The 19,597-nt window shown below is 42.6% G+C and overlaps 1 protein-coding gene across 1 annotated transcript in view; it reads right to left on the reverse strand.

The window, feature by feature from the left end:
* Positions 1-757: 757 nt before the first annotated feature.
* CEP135 (centrosomal protein 135) overlaps positions 758-19,597 on the reverse strand; it is a 42,182-nt gene continuing 23,342 nt past the window's right edge. Inside the window, exons 15-26 of the mRNA XM_075259427.1 lie at positions 19,289-19,440; positions 17,360-17,475; positions 16,951-17,105; positions 16,803-16,858; positions 14,103-14,271; positions 12,927-13,037; positions 11,335-11,520; positions 9,391-9,600; positions 5,551-5,753; positions 2,693-2,797; positions 2,150-2,305; positions 758-989 (exon numbers count right to left, since the gene is read on the reverse strand). Coding sequence (XP_075115528.1) covers positions 968-989; positions 2,150-2,305; positions 2,693-2,797; positions 5,551-5,753; positions 9,391-9,600; positions 11,335-11,520; positions 12,927-13,037; positions 14,103-14,271; positions 16,803-16,858; positions 16,951-17,105; positions 17,360-17,475; positions 19,289-19,440 — 1,641 coding nt within the window. The 3' untranslated portion in view covers positions 758-967. The remainder of the gene's footprint in view (positions 990-2,149; positions 2,306-2,692; positions 2,798-5,550; positions 5,754-9,390; positions 9,601-11,334; positions 11,521-12,926; positions 13,038-14,102; positions 14,272-16,802; positions 16,859-16,950; positions 17,106-17,359; positions 17,476-19,288; positions 19,441-19,597) is intronic.

Below are 19,597 nucleotides of genomic sequence, written 5' to 3' on the forward strand. Positions count from 1 at the left end.
TTTAGCACTTACAATATACAGACATACTATAAGTAAAGAAGCCATAGCTCTCAATGTCCATATCCATGACATCTTTTGGGCATGTTATAAATATGCAGGCACACTTGCTTATACACAAAAGGCACCATTTTAGGATTGAATACTGGTCATAAAGCAGAAACCAATAATACACCATATTACATTCCTTTTTATGGTTTAACGAAACAAGCTTTACGGTAAAATGAAGAGAAAATACAGAAATGTGCGTCTTGATAGTGCAAGATAAACACCTGAGTTTCATTTTAAAATGGCTATTAATATGTATGATATGATATAGGATTCCCTCACCTTCCCATATGTCACCAGTGCTAGGTCTGAATGTCCCCAACATCATACAGACTGAGCACCATGTCCGCAGGATAGGGATAAGTGTCTGATCAGCAGAGGTCTGGCTCCCGGGATCACTAGTACTTATGGGAACAGGTTAACCGAGTCTCCTTTGTAAGCAGAGCAGTTTTGCACATGCATGATCAAAACTCCATTCACTTCTATGGAAATGACAGATTGCCACGTACAGTTTATTCACTCATACAGCAGTGAACAGAATAATAGTAACACATGCACACTAATACGCTATTCACAAAGACAACTCAGGGGCCCCTATTCTTGTTATTATGAGGTATCCCAGCAGTTTGACCCCAATGATCAAACACTTAACCCCTACCTACAGGGCAAGGGAAAAGCGTTCTTTGTAAGGAAACCCTTTTGACATTGCACTTCCATGGATTAAATATACTTTGACAGTCGGGTGAACTGATGTTCCATTATGTCTAGTAATACAAGAACAGTGGTGAGGCATTACTAACCTGTTTTATAGGAGGTTTACAAATGCAGCATGAAATTACAAGAATAAAATGAATGTGTAATAAGATTTCTTAGAATATAGATACATTCACAGTGTTGGCGTCTTCTCCTCGCTCCAGAACCATCAGTCTTTGAAACTTACACTCCTGTGAGGAAAGAGGAACAGAACTGAAAGCTTTTCAATGACAGCCATTCATCTGTATGAGTACCAGCAGTTTCTCTCTATCAGGTGATCACTAAAATCATAAATCGTGTTAACGTTTCTAAAGAGACTATCATTACTTTATCTGATAGTGATAGATAGTGCTCACTAATGTCTACAATGTATAGAGACGCCCTATTTACCCTTTCCAGCACATAACTACAAATAATGGTGTTATTGAAAGGGAACCGGTCAGGTGGTTTTTCCAACCTTAGGGCAGGTTCACACCAGCGCCCAGTCTCCACTTTGTGGGTTTCTGTCTTCTGCAGACAGGAGACAGAAACCCGGTTTCCGTCTACTGTCCAGTGTCTCGAGCAGAAGATGGAAACCTGAAAGCGGAGACCGGGCGCATGTGTGAACCCGCCCTAAACTGGCCCCAGAGTGAACCTGCATCAAGAAATTCCTTTTCCAATGGTGTCCCTATCTAAGATTTCTATTACTGAAATTAGTTATAAACTTTCAATCCTTAGCTTGGCAAATGCAAATTTACCTTAACTAGTCTCAGGGGTGGTGGGGAAAAGTACATGTCAAACATTCATCATACTAAATTATACACGAGGCCAGCAGTTAGGTAGGGTATTAGGCTGACGTCAGACAGTGAAGGACATGCCAGGCATACCGTACAGGATGGTGGGATTTAGTACAATGACTGTACAAGTACATGAAGCTGCTTTACACCCCTGTGGCTAGTTAAGGTACTACTACTGCGGATCTTGAGGCAGATTCTATCACAAAATTGGCAGCAGATTCCGCCCTGATTCCTGCATGACGCCGAAAAAACAAGTGTCCTGCTTGCTCATGCTGTGGATTCAGTGGCTGATTCAGCTGCACAGTTCATGACTCGAGACCCCCTGCTGAGCAAGCTTTCATCTGTTCTAATCAATGTCGGAAAGCCAAAGATCTGCTTCAGCATTGCATCACAGAGACAGAAAATGAAGAGGAACCTGAGGTAGAAGTTCACCTCAAATTCATCTTCCGAAGTATGAATGAGCCCTAAGGTGTAAAAGCTTATTTGACTTTTCAGCAAAAGAAATCTTAGGAAAAGACATTTCTTGATACTGGGACACCAAGTTCCCTTTAAAGAGACAGAAAAGTGAAACCTACTTCTCCGCTGACTTATCAGATCCTCGATCCACTGATCTTAATATGGAGCGCTCTGGAGATAAAGCCGGTGACTTCATTGTAGAAGTAAGTGGTGATGAAGTACGGATGGATGACGTAGACAGACCATGACGACGCAATTCCTGAACTGCACGCTCTCTGTGATCATGGAAACATATAAGCTCTGTATTACACAATGTGCCGATTGTATCATCCCACACCATATAGGTTGTAATATATAGCACAGAAAAAAAAGCGGCAATACCCAACCTATTGCAAGCATTTAGATACGAGTGAGGTTATATTGAAAGATAGAAATATGGCATCCCCAAAACTTGGGGAGGTTTAAATGCTGAAATAATTTTGTGTGCATGAGGCCATAGCATTATCATGATGTACAGCCATCCATTTATGGTGGATTTATGGGTTCTAGTGTGTAATGTCTTGTCTGTGACGTGACGGAACGGAAGTGGTGCAGAAATTGTTAACAGGTGGAGAACTTGAAATGGTGGAGGTAATAAAAAGTCCTCTTTAATGTACACTCACCTCTCAAATCGCTCAGTTGTAAGCTGTCTTTTTGCAATATCATAGTCAGACTGCAACTGTGTGAGTTTGTTACGTAGCATCGTTGCTTCCCGGGAATGGCTGTTGCTGCAGATTTGCAAGAATAACACAGAGATATATTATTAGGAGGATGAGAAATGAATGTCTTGCAGAACAACTATACAAACATGGAGATCAGCTCTCCTTCAGAAGGAAGAAAACTCTCTTTAGTACCACCTATGGGAGACAGCTACACTATAAGTAAATGTGAACCCTCTCACCCATATAGATTCATTCTAGAGGAAAGTTGTTGCTGCATAATTCATTATCACTATGATAATGGTTCCAGAGGGTGTCCCCAAAATTTGCACATCTGTGAGGGGCATGGTGTGACTCACCGGATTCTCAGATCACTAAGAGATTTCCACTCAATTAGAAGCTTCCACATAGTAATACTAATAATTATTAATTGAATAGTTTGGACATACGCCATTTTTTTATTTAATATTTTTTAAGCCAAATATCAAAATGTACACTGTATTACACCACATGTTCAATAAAACGAGTTTTAAGATGTGAAACCATTAACAGGCTTTGTAACATGACCAAGGCTATTCTAATACTGCTGATGTTTAGTCTATGGTTCTGCAAAATTAATGGAATAGAATAATATACTGAAAATAATAACAGAATGAAGGATGCAGATAGGACACATAAGGGCAAATTTGTAAAGACTGGCGTATTGTACATCCTGAATGGCACAGGAAACGAGAGATTTATGAAGCGGCTGTGGCCACATTATAAATCTGTCTGCCCTCCCTGCGCCAGAATGGAAATCTACGTCAGCTAGGTACCGACGTAGATTTTCATTGTAACTCATGCCAGAAAACTTTCTTGAAATACAATAAATCTCTTGCACTGAGGCGTGGATGCCTTGGCTCCTCCCGCCCACATTTTCACAATATGGACAAGGCGTGTATTGGAGCTTAAGGCGCATTTTGGTGCACGGAAGAGCTTTGCGCCAAACATACACCTCATCATCATCCCCCTGCACGAGACTTTTGGCGTAGAGGAAATGACTAATTTGCCCTAGTCAGTCTATATCTCTTATCACTGACTATAACGTTAAAGAGGATCTTTCATGTCCTCAGAGATAGGTGGCATTATATACTGCTGCAAAGCTTTGCTGGCATGCGCCCATGTGCCAAAGATATTGTGCCGTTAGTTTTGGCACAGAAATCCCTAAATTATCAGAAGGGTGGGCCCTATAGCCTAGCATCATCGCGAGACTGTGAGGAACGCCCCCTCCGACAGTACAAGGATATGGAACTTTTTAACGGTATATAATGCCACCCATCTCCAAGGACAAGAAAGGTCTGTCTGTCTGTCTATCTATCTATGTCATATCTATCTATCTATCTATCTATCTATCTATCCATCTATGTCATATCTATCTATGTATCTATCTATCTATCTATCTATGTATCTATCTATCTATCTATCTATCTCATATCTATCTATCTATCTCCTATCTATCTCTCTGTCATATCTATCTATCTATCTATCTATCTATCTATCTATCTATCTATCTATCTATCATCTATCTATCTATCTATCTATCTATCTATCTATCTATCTATCATCTATCTATCTATCTCATATCTATGTATCTCTCTGTCATATCTATCTATCTATCTATCTAATATCTATCTATCTCTCTGTCATATCTATCTATCTATCTATCTATCTATCTCATATCTATCTATCTATGTCATATCTATCTAACTATCGGTAGACGCTTTCTTCCACTCTATTTTTCTTTTTTCAATGTAAGATGAAGTCTGGTGTGCATTTGATTAGTTTTTAGTCCATTCTTCTGTCCCTACGCTGGGATAACCTTGGGATATCAATCAGACCAGAGTCTCCAAAAGGAAGGAAATTCCATACACACCGTTGTTCTGTAATTTATTCTTGCCCCTTGTCAGTACAGAGCAGGGCACTGCTTGGTTGGGTGAGAAGTCTTTCAAATGCAAATCAAATCCTTCCGCACAGCTCATAGTATTACAAAATTGTATAAGGTTTAGTAACATTGTGTGTATCATACATGTGTATAATATTTTTTTTTAGCCAATTCATATTTTTCGATAAACATTCTATCAGTGCAGTGGCATATTGGTCTCTATCTGCATATTGAAGATAAACTTTTTATTTTATTTTTTTTCAACCCCAAGCCAATTAATATCCATATGGACAGCACAATCTACTGGATTTATCGTTAGACATCATTAGCCAAACTTCTATATATACTTTCCATTTACAAAGAAAGCCACAACTCATTCCCAAATCTGTTGGCAAGGGATACAAACAGCCACTTATTTACAATGGGAGCTACAAATCCCTTGCATAGACATGGTGAAATAATAAAATTTTGCTTGTCTACACCCACCATGTCTCCTCATGTCTCTACTGTCCCATATAGTATTGAACAACGGAGCCATGGGGAAGCAGGGACACGTAGCATCACATATCTCTATGATGCAAGTTTTCCATTTGCGGAAATGTGGGTAAAATATGGTCCAAATTTCCAGGCCATATTTGTCGGCAGGAGGAGTTTACTGCATGCTGCTTAAGAAACAAAAAACCCAATAGTAAGCTCATATGCCCTCTACTGGCAGCAGCAAGCAATGAGAAGGCCAACAGGCTATTGTCGCATGTACAGGCTGGAGTTTGTTAATACTTGTGAAACCCATTGGGTTTCTTACACATTTAAAGATTTTTTTTGATCAATTTCATTTTCTTCTCAAGTAATTAATGCTGAATGTGAGAAAAATGCAAAATTGATATAAGAAAAGGATGCTCACAGTTTACTCTCTGCTAGGGTGAGCTTGTCTCTCAGCAGCTGAATCTCCGATTCCTTCTCGTGGGTACTTAGATGACTCTGAAACTCCTTCTCTCGGTTAGTGGCCAGCAAGGTTTCCAGGTTCTTTATTGTGAGTCTCTCACTTGCCAACTGTTTCTTTAAAAGTTCAGCTTCAGACTTCATATCCTCCAGTTCATCTAGGACCTTTAGATTAGACAAAGTAAGATAGACTTGTAGTAGATAACCAAATCTACAGACATTCACAACATACTAAAGATGTCCATATACATGAAGTGACTCTTGTCAGAAAGCTCTGTCTCCTGACTTCCTTATACACATGCATGCTTGCTAACTTCTCTCCATAACAGCCAAAGGAAATGGAAAGATCCATCAAATGTGATGCCACCTTGCTATTCATTCTCTGCTTTAAGGGTACCTGTCAAACAAATAGCAATGGCACGCTACAGTATTAACATAGCCTGCCCATATCATCTGCATGTTCCTTTTGGAATAATTATACCCCTGTGCACAGACAGCAGAAAATAGCAGTGGTAATGTTATATCAGACAAAGTAAGTGTACTGCTGTACATAAACGCAAAGAGCACAACCTATTGGTAGTAAATCATATAAGCAAGGTAGATTTGAAAAAATTGTGCCAGTCTTCTACATTGTGCTTGGTTTGGCAGGTCACTCACATTTATTTTAATAGGGATGCACTGAACACTAAACAAAGCCAATGGACAAAAGTGGATCTGTTTCTGAAAAGCAAATTTTATTTTCTAGAAAAAGAACATTAAATTACTTGGAACATGGGTACATATGGTCCGGAAGATCTGGGACATAGAATTGCTTGCATTTACTAGACTGAATGTGGTCTGGAGACCTGAACTCCTTGCATTATAGTGATCCATAGTCCCTGCCTCCCCACAGCTCTACTGTACCACACTGTATATAGCACAGGACCAGTGGGGCCACAAAAGGCCTATGAAACACAGAGTCCAGGTATACTGACTGGGTTCAAGTCAAAATATTTGATGTACATACTAGATTTCAGGCCCCTTTGGGCCAGTGACCACATATTTTGGTCCTGATTTTGATGCGGGAAGCCGCGTCAGAAAAGGACCAAAATGCGCCTGCCGCGGCTTCCGACAGTCGCAGCTTCCCGCTCCAGAGTAGGCCCAAATGAATGTGCCTAGTCTTGAAGGTGCTGTCGCGAGGCGGATGCCGGGGCTGACTCAGCCACGGAATCTGCCAGAAGAAAGGGCAGCTCGCTTCTTTTTTCTGTGAGCCAGAACATACCGCTCACGGAAAAAAGGAAGCTAGTGGTCTACATAGACCTCCATTGTGAGGGGGCAGATTCTGAGGTGGATTTGGAGTCAAAATATGCTCCCTCTTGCCTCGTGTAAAGGAGCCCTTTATTCACCCATGTGCAGGAGGTCTAAAACATCTACAACAGGCATGTCAAACATGCGGCCCTTTACAGACATATCTGCGGCCCGCACAAAAGTCTCAAACTTTGTCTCTAAGAGACAAAGTTTGAGACTTTTGTGCGGGCCGCAGAGGTGCAATACTCTCGCTGCTACACGCTGCTGTGTAGACGTGATGACGTTACATCGCGTCTAAATCTTCAGGCGGAAGCCGCGCGGGTTGAGCCGCGCGGCTTCCGCCCCCGGCAGCACCCTCCTATGTCGGCTCATTCATTTGAGCCGACAGCAGAGGGGAAAGCCGCGACCGCGATGGTCGCGGCAGGCGGGAGAGAGAGAGAGTGCGGCGGGGGAGCGAGGACTCGGAGTCGTCGGAGAAGGGAAGTTTAATGTGTGTACGCATAGAAGTGGAACGTGAAACTGAGGACAGATGAAGGAGGGGACGGCGTGACACTGGGGGCAGAGATGTGGGGACATGAATCTGGGGGCAGAGATGGAGAGGACGGCAAGACACTGGGGGCAGAGATGGGGGGACATGAATCTGGGGGCAGAGATGGGGGACATGAATCTGGGGGCAGAGATGGGGGACATGAATCTGGGGGCAGAGATGGGGGACAGGAATCTGGGGGCAGAGATGGGGGACAGGAATCTGGGGGAAGAGATGGGGGACAGGAATCTGGGGGAAGAGATGGGGGACAGGAATCTGGGGGCAGAGATGGGGGACAGGAATCTGGGGGCAGAGATGGGGGACAGGAATCTGGGGCAGAGATGGGGGACATGAATCTGGGGGCAGAGATGGGGGACATGAATCTGGGGGCAGAGATGGGGGACATGAATCTGGGGGCAGAGATGGGGGACATGAATCTGGGGGCAGAGATGGGGGACATGAATCTGGGGGCAGAGATGGGAGATATGAATCTGGGGGCAGAGATGGAGGGGACATGAATCTGGGGGCAGAGATGGAGGGGACATGAATCTGGGGGCAGAGATGGAGGGGACATGAATCTGGGGGCAGAGATGGAGGGGACATGAATCTGGGGGCAGAGATGGAGGGGACATGAATCTGGGGGCAGAGATGGAGGGGACATGAATCTGGGGGCAGAGATGGGGGACATGAATCTGGGGGCAGAGATGGGGGGGACATGAATCTGGGGGCAGAGATGGGGGGGACATGAAACTGGGGGCAGAGATGGGGGGGACATGAAACTGGGGGCAGAGATGGGGGGGACATGAAACTGGGGGCAGAGATGGGGGGGACATGAATCTGGGGGCAGAGATGGGGGGATATGAATCTGGGGGCAGAGATGGGGGACATGAATATGGGGGCAGAGATGGGGGGACATGAATCTGGGGGGTAGAGATGGGGGGATATGAATCTGGGGGCAGAGATGGGGGGATATGAATCTGGGGGCAGAGATGGGGGGACATGAATCTGGGGGGCAGAGATGGGGGATATGAATCTGGGGGGCAGAGATGGGGGATATGAATCTGGGGGGCAGAGATGGGGGATATGAATCTGGGGGGCAGAGATGGGGGATATGAATCTGGGGGGCAGAGATGGGGGATATGAATCTGGGGGGCAGAGATGGGGGATATGAATCTGGGGGGCAGAGATGGGGGGTATGAATCTGGGGGGTAGAGATGGGGGACATGAATATGGGGGCAGAGATGGGGGGACATGAATCTGGGGGGTAGAGATGGGGGGATATGAATCTGGGGGCAGAGATGGGGGGGACATGAATCTGGGGGGCAGAGATGGGGGATATGAACCTGGGGGGCAGAGATGGGGGATATGAATCTGGGGGCAGAGATGGGGGGACATGAATCTGGGGGCAGAGATGGGGGGGACATGAATCTGGGGGCAGAGATGGGAGGGACATGAATCTGGGGCAGAGATAGGGGGATATGAATCTGGGGGCAGAGATGGGGGGATATGAATCTGGGGGCAGAGATGGGGGGATATGAATCTGGGGGCAGAGATGGGGGACATGAATATGAGGGCAGATATGGGGGGACATGAATCTGGGGGCAGATGAAGGGTGTATATGTAAACAGATAATTTTCTTTTATGAAACTAACAAAATCTTCTCAGAGAACAAGGCTGACTGATCACCACTTATAATCTAAAAAAGATTGAAAAAAATGATAGCAAATAAATGTTTAGTTTTTAATTGCTGTATTTTTGTTAAATATATGTTGCTGTTACATATTACTACTTCATATCTTGTTTTCATGACTGCTGTTAAAATACGTGTGTGACATTAGCTGCTGTGTGTGGACCTTGCTATAACCTCTTGTTACTCATGTGGCCCTCGGGGTACCCTGAGTTTGACATGCCTGATCTACAACACTGTGAAATTAAGCATGCCTCGACAAGTGATTGTGCTCGTATCTTGCACATCTGGGTGATACTTACTCTTTCATACTCCATGTTTCGTGAAGTCAGTTGCCTAGAAAACTGCTCTTTATTAGAGTCCAGCTTGACACACAGTTCCCGCACTGATGCCAAGTCAGACAGAATCAAAACCTTCTCATCCTGCTCATGTCTAAGTTGCTCTTCTAGTTTGGAAAAGGCCTTGGCCATGGATGATATTTGAGTTTCATAAGCCTGGTGGGCATTCATGTGCTGCAAAGGAGAACTTCATATATTAGTATATACAACTAAACCAAAGCATGAGATCTTCTATAACCTAAATTTAACTATGTTCGCCATGTTACTCTCAGGGACCTGGTAATTTTGATGTCAATAGCGCTGCCTGCAGCAGACACTGAAGATTATAGACTCAGAATTGCCTTTCTCAGAGAAGGTTCTCCAATTGTGCTTTTTGAGTAGAAAATAATAGGGACTTCTTAAAAGAGCCAGTGCCAAGATAGATTTAATGTAACCTATCGGTTGTGTCGGCCACTTGTTTTTTGTGACATTTTTCGCACCAGTCTGGCAACCATAACAGAAAAGATAAAAAGTGCATGGAAGGTTTCTCTGTCTGATGCAGGGAGACATCCAGGGCCTCAGATGCAAGAAAGGATCCCATAGGAAATAACGGGATTAATTTCTGTTCAGAATTTCATTACCACACCAGAGAGACAAAGTAATAGATAGTAAATATATTGGAACAAGGTCATGGGAACACCCATGTTCCTTCTAAGTCGTATACTTTACATACAATTTACATTACAGTATATGTGAGTCATACTCTGACATCTCCGTATCTATGGGATTACTAAGGATACATTTTAAGCACTATAACAATAATTATAAAACTTACCAAAACCCGCCAAATATTAATACATAGTTTAACAGTTTATTGAGAAGGTCTAATACTGGACAAGGATAAAAGGAGCCACAAATGCAAACAGCATCACAGCAGAACACGTAATAAATACAAAATGTGTCACATGATCCAAATAAATGCCGTTGGCACGTTTGCCTGCACAGTAAAAGGCCACTGCCTACTACGTGACACAATGACAAATTCAATGACAAAGTTCTACAAATATATCAACTGGCTAATGAATTACATATATAATGCAGTATAGAAAGAATGCATTACCCACAGTAGGTATTCTACTCCTGTAATGACTCCAATGCACATTTCAGCACTGCTTTCTTTGTGAGGGTCAGCCTATTTGGATTATTTGATGGATTTCTTGGATATGGCACATTTGTATTTTATTGAGTTCTCCTTCTGGGATGCACTATACATTTCGTAACTCATTCCTCTTAACCAAGTCCAGTTTTAGATGGCCTCCACTGTTTCATGACAGCAGACGTTGGCCAACAGGTAATCCTCACACCTGTCTATATACACTCAATTTGGTTAAGTATACATGTATTCTCAGAGAGTAGTATGCTGCTACTGCCACAATCCTCTGGTGGAGACTTATTCCCTGTGAGAACGAAGGATAGGTAGGGCATGTTACAATGTAACTGCTCACTCTTTGTTCTCTCTGGTAATAAGCAGCGTACACCCCAAAGAAAATACATGCACCGGCCAAACTGAATGTGCATGTGTATGGGAAACTGGGAGAAATAACTGTCCGTTGATAGCTGCTGAAAGGTCGAGATTTTGGTCAGTGTCAAAAAAGTTCTTCTGTTAACAAATAAAGATGGTGCTGGTCACATGCCCTGTACATGTGTAAGTCATAAAGACACATGATGAGTTAGGGAGGGGGCAGTCACTTGACTGACCTGTTTAGATATATTAAATTAGCTTATGAATGCTTTACACAAGGCATTAATGGAATACATTATACAAGGGTCTTCTGCACTGGTACAAATGTGTGAGCAATATTAGATTAAAAAAAAAAAAAAAAAAGTACATGCAACATAAGATAATGTGAGTATGTTACTTTTTCCTACCTCTTGGACTTCATTTTCCAGGTCTTCTAGTCGTTCTCGAAGATGCCTTCTGTCAGTATTCACAGAGAGCAGTTCCATCTTTATAGAACTGCTTTCACCCAGAGCATTTTGTGCCTTAACTTCCCATTCCTCAGCTTGGCTATGAACCATTCTGAATTGATCCAGAAGATCTCGATTCTCTTGTTCCTGAAAAGCAAGGCATGAAGTTGAAGAAGAGCGGTCACGTCTCATAATATGTACTTTTATTCTCCATGACATAATAATTCTGGGCCATGTCCCTATATAACCTAACACTTTCCAATCCTTGTTGACACTAAAAGAAAAAGTCAGGATATATCCCCGTGAAAGGAATGTCAATGCCCAAGTGTCAATTTATTCATACATTTCTAGGAAAAATAACAGCAAAATAACTCCACACTTGTCAATTCTTGAAGTATACAAGTATCTACTGAAATATAAAAGATAGGAGGAGTGACAAAAACATTTTAAATTTTTTTTTTTTTTTTTGTTAATCCCTATACAGGCTTAAAAAACCCCAAAAACAAAAACAAACAAACAACAAAACAGGGTGAATTCATCCCTTTATTTGGCTTGGGATCATCCAGCGGAGAGTTTCCTTTCACTCTTGGTTTACTTTCTTCCTATATGTGAGTGTATCAGCCAATCAGCTACCCTTGTATATCTCATGTGTGGTCAAAGTTCAGGAATACCGAGGGCCTGGACAGAGATAGGCCGCTAGATCCCTTACTATACATCATAATGAATACACAACATACGGTAAGAGTCCATGCTCCACACTTGAAGCAGCTCAGTATGTTGGTGTTTTACTTCATCTGCTTCTACACTATTACATTCAGTTATGTATATGTCAACTTACAAAATGTTAAACAACATTTTATTTGATATCAATTTGGTAAAGTTTTTTGTTGTTGTTTTGTTTTTAAAGGGGTTGTCTTATTTCAAGGATCTTATCTATACTGGTATCTTATGTAAATTGAACACTTTTCCTAAATATATTGCTTTAGAAATGTTGCTTTGTTTGCCTGCTATGTGAACTTATTCCTCCCATTGTTTCCAGCGTTGTTATAACCACAACCTGTGAGATAGGACAAGTGACATTTACTCAGTGCCTGAAAATCAGTTCAGCTAATTGCAGTTTGCTGATAAAGCTTTTTATTTGCTGATAAGCTGTTACGGCTATGTAAACACACAGATAAGAGACACAGTCCAATCTCTCCCAAGCAAATGTATGTTATCTGATCTGCATAAGTATTGTGATACTTCTGTGTCTTGTTCAGCAGGGGTGGGGGAGAACGGGACGGAGGAGGAATACAGGAAGTGAGAAGAAGAGACTGCAGGCAAAGATGAAACAGTGAGATCGGAAAACCCCTTTAAACGGTGTTGTGGTCAAAAGACATGTCCGCTGGAAGATTATATGTAAATTAGCACTCATACTCCAACAAGGAGGTAACCTCATTTCTGTAGGGGGGTATGTGTGAAAATAAGACGTTATCGCCCTATTGGAGAATGAGAGTTAATCAGACAAGATTACAATGAAACTTAGCATGAAAGATATTGCAGTAAATACTCACTTTGGCAGTCATTAAAGTTTCAATTCTAGAAACCTCAGAGATGTAGCCATGAGCTCTTCGTTTCAATTCTTCTTTTTCGTGTATTGCATTTTCTAATTCCAGAGTAATAGTCTAATAAATGAATCAGACATTGTGCAATAAATAAATTAAGCCAGAAAGTTGGCACTTTTAGCTTTGTAAATAGATCCCCTACCCCAGTGAGTTAAGGGAAACAATGGCATCAATAGGGAAGTAATAACGTATGCACTCATGCTGTTCCAGTTACAGCATCTGTTACAGTTTGTTCACACGGCGGAAATTTTCCTAACTGAAAATTCAGCTTCAGGAATTTGAACCCGATTTTTCCGCTTGTCCAAATTCTGCACCTGCCACTTCAATGGGATTTATCAGGAGAAATATGTTTGATCAAGCATAAAGCTTATTTTTCCGCTAGCTGACAAAATCTACTAAAGGTCCATTCACACGGAGTTGTTTGGCGAGGTTTTTGTGCTGAAAATCCATGTGGGAAAAAAAGCCTCCCATTGAGAGGCTTTTTTTCCCACTGGGATTCTGACCCAAATTCAGCGTCAAAATCAGCACCAAAAAACTGTATGAATGGACCCTAAGAGGAAAAATCAGAAAAAGGAAAAATCAGCATCTGACTCTCATTGATATTAATTGAGGCATGTTTCAGGCAGATTTGAAACTGATTTTGAGGTGGAACCCGCAATAAATTCAGTGCCAAATTCCTCTGTGTGAACATACCTTAAGGCCCCTTGCAGATGACTGTAGCTGTGATCAGTGTGCTATTCGTGTAGTTCATGGATAGCACACTGACCCATTCATTTCTATGGGACCGTACAAATGACCTTAAGTTACACGGTCACTTGTGCAGGCCGACAGTACTGGGCTCCTATTCATTTAAAGAAAGGGGCCGTGGAAGCACGGTTAGTGCATGGGCAGCACACAGGGGACATCTGACTGTTTCCTGTGCTCTACCCGTGCCTTTAATTAACGGCTGGCCAGAAGTACACGGTCATGTGCAACCAGCGTAAGACTGATGATTTGGATGCAGACAGTTATTTTATCAGCATCTCCTGACAAGCAACCATACAAGTCACTTAGAAAGCAGTGCAGTGAATGGAAAACAAAAAAAAAGGGGGGGGGAGAAAAAGAAACAATTTTCTATCTTTATACCTGATTCTCTCTAGCCATGGTGGCCAAATCATCTTGTAATCTTCTATTCTCCTTCAGAGAGATTTCTCTTAACTTGACATTTTCTGTAAGATCTGAGTGAGCAGAGTCAAGTTGACGTCGAAGACTGGACAGCTCACGGTCTTTGTTACTAAGGGCATCCTTCAACTGGCTGCAAATGGACAATTAATACTTAACAATGTTAAAATAGAATTAGCAAAACAAAAAAAAAATATATATATATCCTAAAAGTTCTCAAAGAATAGCTATGTACTAAATTAAATTACTTGAATATTGTGCTTGTATGGATCACTAGCCACCAACAAATAGGTCATCCAAATCATGGTTATCAGCTTCAGACAAAATAGATAAAATTGGATTTTTGTAGTAAATGTAAATACTCTTTGTATTCATTGGGGACACAGCACTATGGGTATAGGCCTGGCCACTAGGAGGTTGACACTAGGAATATCAAAAAAGCGTCATAGACACTATGTTAGACAGTTTGTACCGCAGCAGTGGGAGAGAAAGAAAAAAGTAAATAAGAAACGAGAGAACACTGAACCATCAACCACCATGTCCTGAACCCATAAAAGGTTGAACAGTTTGGAAAGGAAAAAGAAAGGTTCCCTCAATAAATACAACGAGAAAGGGATTTTATGATGAGATCCCACGCAGGGGAGATCTTGGTTCAGACAGGAAGCGAAGTTGGGTGTCGTAGTCCAGAGTTCTCCATCAGAGACACAGCTGCAGAAAAATCTGCCAGTGAAAGACCACTCACGGGGTTGACCATTACGCGGCTCAGGTAAACTGCCGCCCAACTGTCCACTCCATGAAAGCTGACCGCGAAAATGGCAGGAACGAGACATTCCATCCAGCAAAGGGATCAGGTGGCTGCCTGTATAGCCGCCAAGATCTAGGTACCACCCTAAAGTTCAAGCAGGCAACTACTGGAGAGCTCATCTCGACTCTGGCTAGAAAGCCCTAAAGGAGGTTCAATGGGACAGCAAGGAAGATTAATCTGGGGGGAGGCCACAACTCGGACCACAGGCCCTGAACGAACAGCACATAAAAGACTACTACTCCATGTTCAGGGAGATTGGCAATGGAAGATTTCCCCTGAGGGATCCTTAGGGAGGATAGCCATCAGAGAACTTCCTGACAAACCTAAGGAAGGGGAAGAGGCCACTTTCGAGAAACTGGAATTGGGCCTGATGGTCTTCCTCAAAAAAAACAAACACCACCGTGACTAAAACCTCCCATGCACGGATGAATCAAGCAAGGAAAGATCTGAGGAAGTTGCATACATGGAGTGCATAGCACAAATCTAGGACTCTGGGAAGAGAACCTTCTAACGATTATCATCCCCATGATTGCCATGCCATGCACTGAGAAGATACAAGGCATGACTTGTCCTTGTTGATAACCCACCCTCACCAACAAAGGAAAAATAACGAGATCCGAAGGCTGGTCAGTTTTGCCCTCTTGGTGGGAGCCTTCACTAGGCGGTCTAAAGAGAAACTTTTGTTTTATTTTCTCTTAATCATGAGAAAGCCTAAATTGAAGAACTGAACCACTACTGAATAGAAGCTCTACTATCCAAAAATGGTATCACAACGACAACTCTGGAGAGAAAGAGCACTATGATGGATGCCAGGACAGGGTGAAGACCTAGGTGTCAAAGGAGGGTATGTGGACTAGCCCAAGGGGGAATGCGACATGGAATTGACGCGAACCCGCCACTGATGGGCCGTGGCAAAGACAAAGAGGAGGTAGTTGCTGCGACTGTCTGTAAAGGACAGAAATTAACCGGACTCCAAGGAAGCCACCTCCAACTACAGGGGCTACATGCAGAACTTGTGGAGATGATGGAGCGCCAGTCGACACCACATCCCGGATCCAAGCATTGACGCCATTAAGTCAGAAGGAGAGCAGCCATCCCCCCAACTGTATAATCAAAGGCCCCGTGGTTTGAAACCAGAGGGTGCAGCGATGGTGTCAGAAAGAGACATCCTTTATGGCCAGCAGTCGGGCTCTTAAGATATGTTAAGGGAATCCCTAACAACCTGAATGACGTCCTGCATAGCGGCTGATAAAGATGTACCCTGCTGAGGCCGTGAGTAGCAGTGAGAGAGATTCCCAGGAGAAAGACTGTACAGAGGGGAGACGTAGATCCACCTGGAGAGCCCAGAGGAAAAGGAGTAGACCTATAGGAGGACCACATGGTTCGCAGAAGGGGGATGGGGGAGGATTCTGAACAGCTTGGGTTGAGGAGGGCTCAGGCTGTCATATGTATAAAAAACGTGGCAGGGCTGGGTTAGAGAATTGTGGGTCCTTTTAGCGGGAGTAGGACATGGTGAAGGAAAAGGGGCCCCAGAGGGGAAGGGAAGAATAAGAATAAGTATCCCAAGGGCTAGCCTACCGGCTCCCGGAGAGCATCTGACTGCTGCAGTGGAAAAGGCTGCAAAAAGAGATTCCGCAGGCTAAGGTGCTGCTGCTGGGCTCCAGGAGCAGAAAAAAAAGGACTCCTGAGGTAGAACTGGAGGAAAGGGGGAGCGCCACAAGGATATAGCATAAATACATTATACACAGATTTATCTCTACGGTAGATAGAAACACCAGGAATGAGAGAAGAAAAATCGGATGCTGCACTTAAAAGAACAATAACTTTCTTTAGAGAAAGAAAATACTAAACAGACTTACTCAACAGTAGCCTCCAGCTCAGAAAGGGTCAGCCGTAAGTTAGTTATGGTCTTCTCCTGAAGGAGATAAAAGATATGGCAAATCAAACTAGAACATATGGAAGGTTCCCCAGAGGAAGTCTACAGAAAGGAGGAGTCTCGTAACATACTTTATTATCGAGGTTCTCATCTAAACACGCTACACGTTCCGTCTTCTCATCTACTTCTTCCTGAAGATTATCTTTCTCCTTGTCCAAAACAGACACTGTGTTCCTGAGAGCGGTCAGTTCAGCGGACTGTGCAGACACCTTGTGATTTAATTCACCTTAAAAGTTAATGATAAATAAAAGAAGTTAAACATACTGAAAAACACCATGGAATATTTCCAAAGCCGGTCATGACAAGACAAGAAAATAATTGTTTGTACGTACATACACCATAGGGCTCTACATAACACAATTGGTTGTGTATACATTTATATTCCCTTACTAAAATATCACATTGATCAGAACACAAAAAATATGTAATAATAGGGGGCAGTTAAAATGACTAAAATGATTCCGTCTGTATACAATTTACCTATTCTTTCTTCCAAGGTTCCTATCTCTTCCTGTGAGAACTGCAACTCGTTCACTTTGACAGTAAGGCGATGCTGGAGGTCTTCCATAGACTTCTGAAGTTGCTCATTCAGTAACCTGTATCACAAGTAACACAACAATAGGAAAGTAATTCTGATAAATAAAAATAAATGCAGAAAAATAAAATATTTCAGAATAATCAAAGTGCTTTATTGTATGTACCATCTAGTATCATTTACTGAAATAGCACTTTTACATTTCATCCAGCCAAACAATATGGTAATGCTAGCAAAGGAAAAATAAATACCGAAATTTTGCACCTAGTCTTGCTATTAGTTAGTCCTGGTTTCAGACTACCATTTAAAGGGCAACTAACACATTTCTCAGTATATAACACATAGCAATGATGTCTGGGGCGAGATATTCGTCCCCCCCATCTTTCATATTTCTGAATTGAGAAAAACTGCTTTTATTTTATATGCAAATTAGGATTCGATGCAACCTGTGAATATACCATTGCTGGCTACCCTCACATACAGACACACAGCTTGTAGATTGTAAGCCCTCGCGGGCAGGGCCCTCTACCCCACTGTGCCAGTTGGTCACTGTTAGTATTATATCTACCTGTATATTTTGTGTACTGTATGTAACCCCCAAATATAAAGCACCATGGAATTAATGGTGCTATATAAATAAACAATAATAATAATAATAATAATAATAATAATAATAATAATAATAAAAGTCTAGCACCACCAAAGTAGTCTCCTAACCACTTGCATGCAGTTAGGGCCAGCTCAGGTGCAAATTAGCTGTTTGTTGCACCTGAGCTGTGGCCACCTCTGCCAATGCACCAGTTTTCACCGGTGGTTCCCCATTCTGCACCTCCCCCTAATATAAAGATTGAAAGGTCCCAATTGCACATAGATCACAGGTTAAAATATTCTCTAGCTGATGTGATCACATACGGATAAAATGCTTATTCTCTCAGCAGCAAGATTGCATTTCAACACAAAAAGGGTATGCTCACCATGTCACTAATGCCACTACAATAGCATTTTTGGAGTGATCTCAGTGTTAGTAGACTCCCTTCAAGACAGCACCAATTGTAAATTTGTTTAGAGAGAGAGTAGTGTAGAGGCTAGTGCAGTAAAAAAAAATGGTAGCATAAGTGGGCACAGTCTACTAAACACATGATCTCTTCTTTATTCAAATGGTAGTAAACTGTGTACAGAACTGAATGGACGATTGCAAGGGAACAGCTGCAACATGACTGGCTGCTATTGGCTAAAACCAACTTATACTTTGTGCTAGTTTTGCTAAACATCTCCCAACTTGCTGGGCAAACAAAGTCATACGTGAAATATTTAAAAAAGCATTAAAGAGGACCTTTCATCAGATCGGGCACATGCAGTTTTATATACTGCTGGAAAGCTGACAGTGCGCTGAATTCAGCACACTATCGGCTTTCCCGATCTGTGCCTGGTGTAAAGCGCTATTGGTCCTGGTACCGTAGCACTTTAGTGTCAGAAGGGCATTTCTGACACTTAGCCAGGGACGCCCTTCTGCCCAGCAGCGCCTATCGCACTGTACTGTGGAGCGGGGAGGAACGCCCCCTCCCTCTGCTCACACAGCTCGTCCATAGAGGAGTATTATCAGGAGCGGGAGGGGGGAGTTCCTCCCCGCTTCACAGTACAGCGCGATAGGCGCTGCTGGGCAGAAGGGCGTCCCTGGCTAAGTGTCAGAAACGCCCTTCTGACTGTAAAGCGCTACTTTACCGGGACCGATAGCGCTTTACACCAGGCACAGATCGGGAAAGCTGATAGTGCGCTGAATTCAGTGCACTGTCAGCTTTCCAGCAGTATACAAAACTGCATGTGCCCGATCTGATGAAAGGTCCTCTTTAAATGTGGGTGTCATGTAGACTAACCTTACAGAACTTAATTCCGCTTTATACTGTGAGGAGTCGTCCTGAGTCTGGGCCAGGGTTATGGATTGGGAGCGGTGCACATTATCTAAAGATGATATTTTTTCCTTCAGTTCAGATATAGTGGATTTTAATTCTAACCGTTCTGTTTCCAACTACAAATCAAATAGAAAAACAGATGACAAAGGTATAATACTGTTGACAGGTTGTATTTTGCAAAAGGTACAGATTATGCTTTCACTTAATGTAAAAAAAAGTGTATTTAACTTTATAAAGGGTTATGCCGGTTATTTCAAGTAAGATGCTGATGGG

This window comes from Leptodactylus fuscus, chromosome 1 (genome assembly GCF_031893055.1).
Source record: "Leptodactylus fuscus isolate aLepFus1 chromosome 1, aLepFus1.hap2, whole genome shotgun sequence".
Classification (NCBI taxonomy): Eukaryota; Metazoa; Chordata; class Amphibia; order Anura; family Leptodactylidae; genus Leptodactylus; species Leptodactylus fuscus.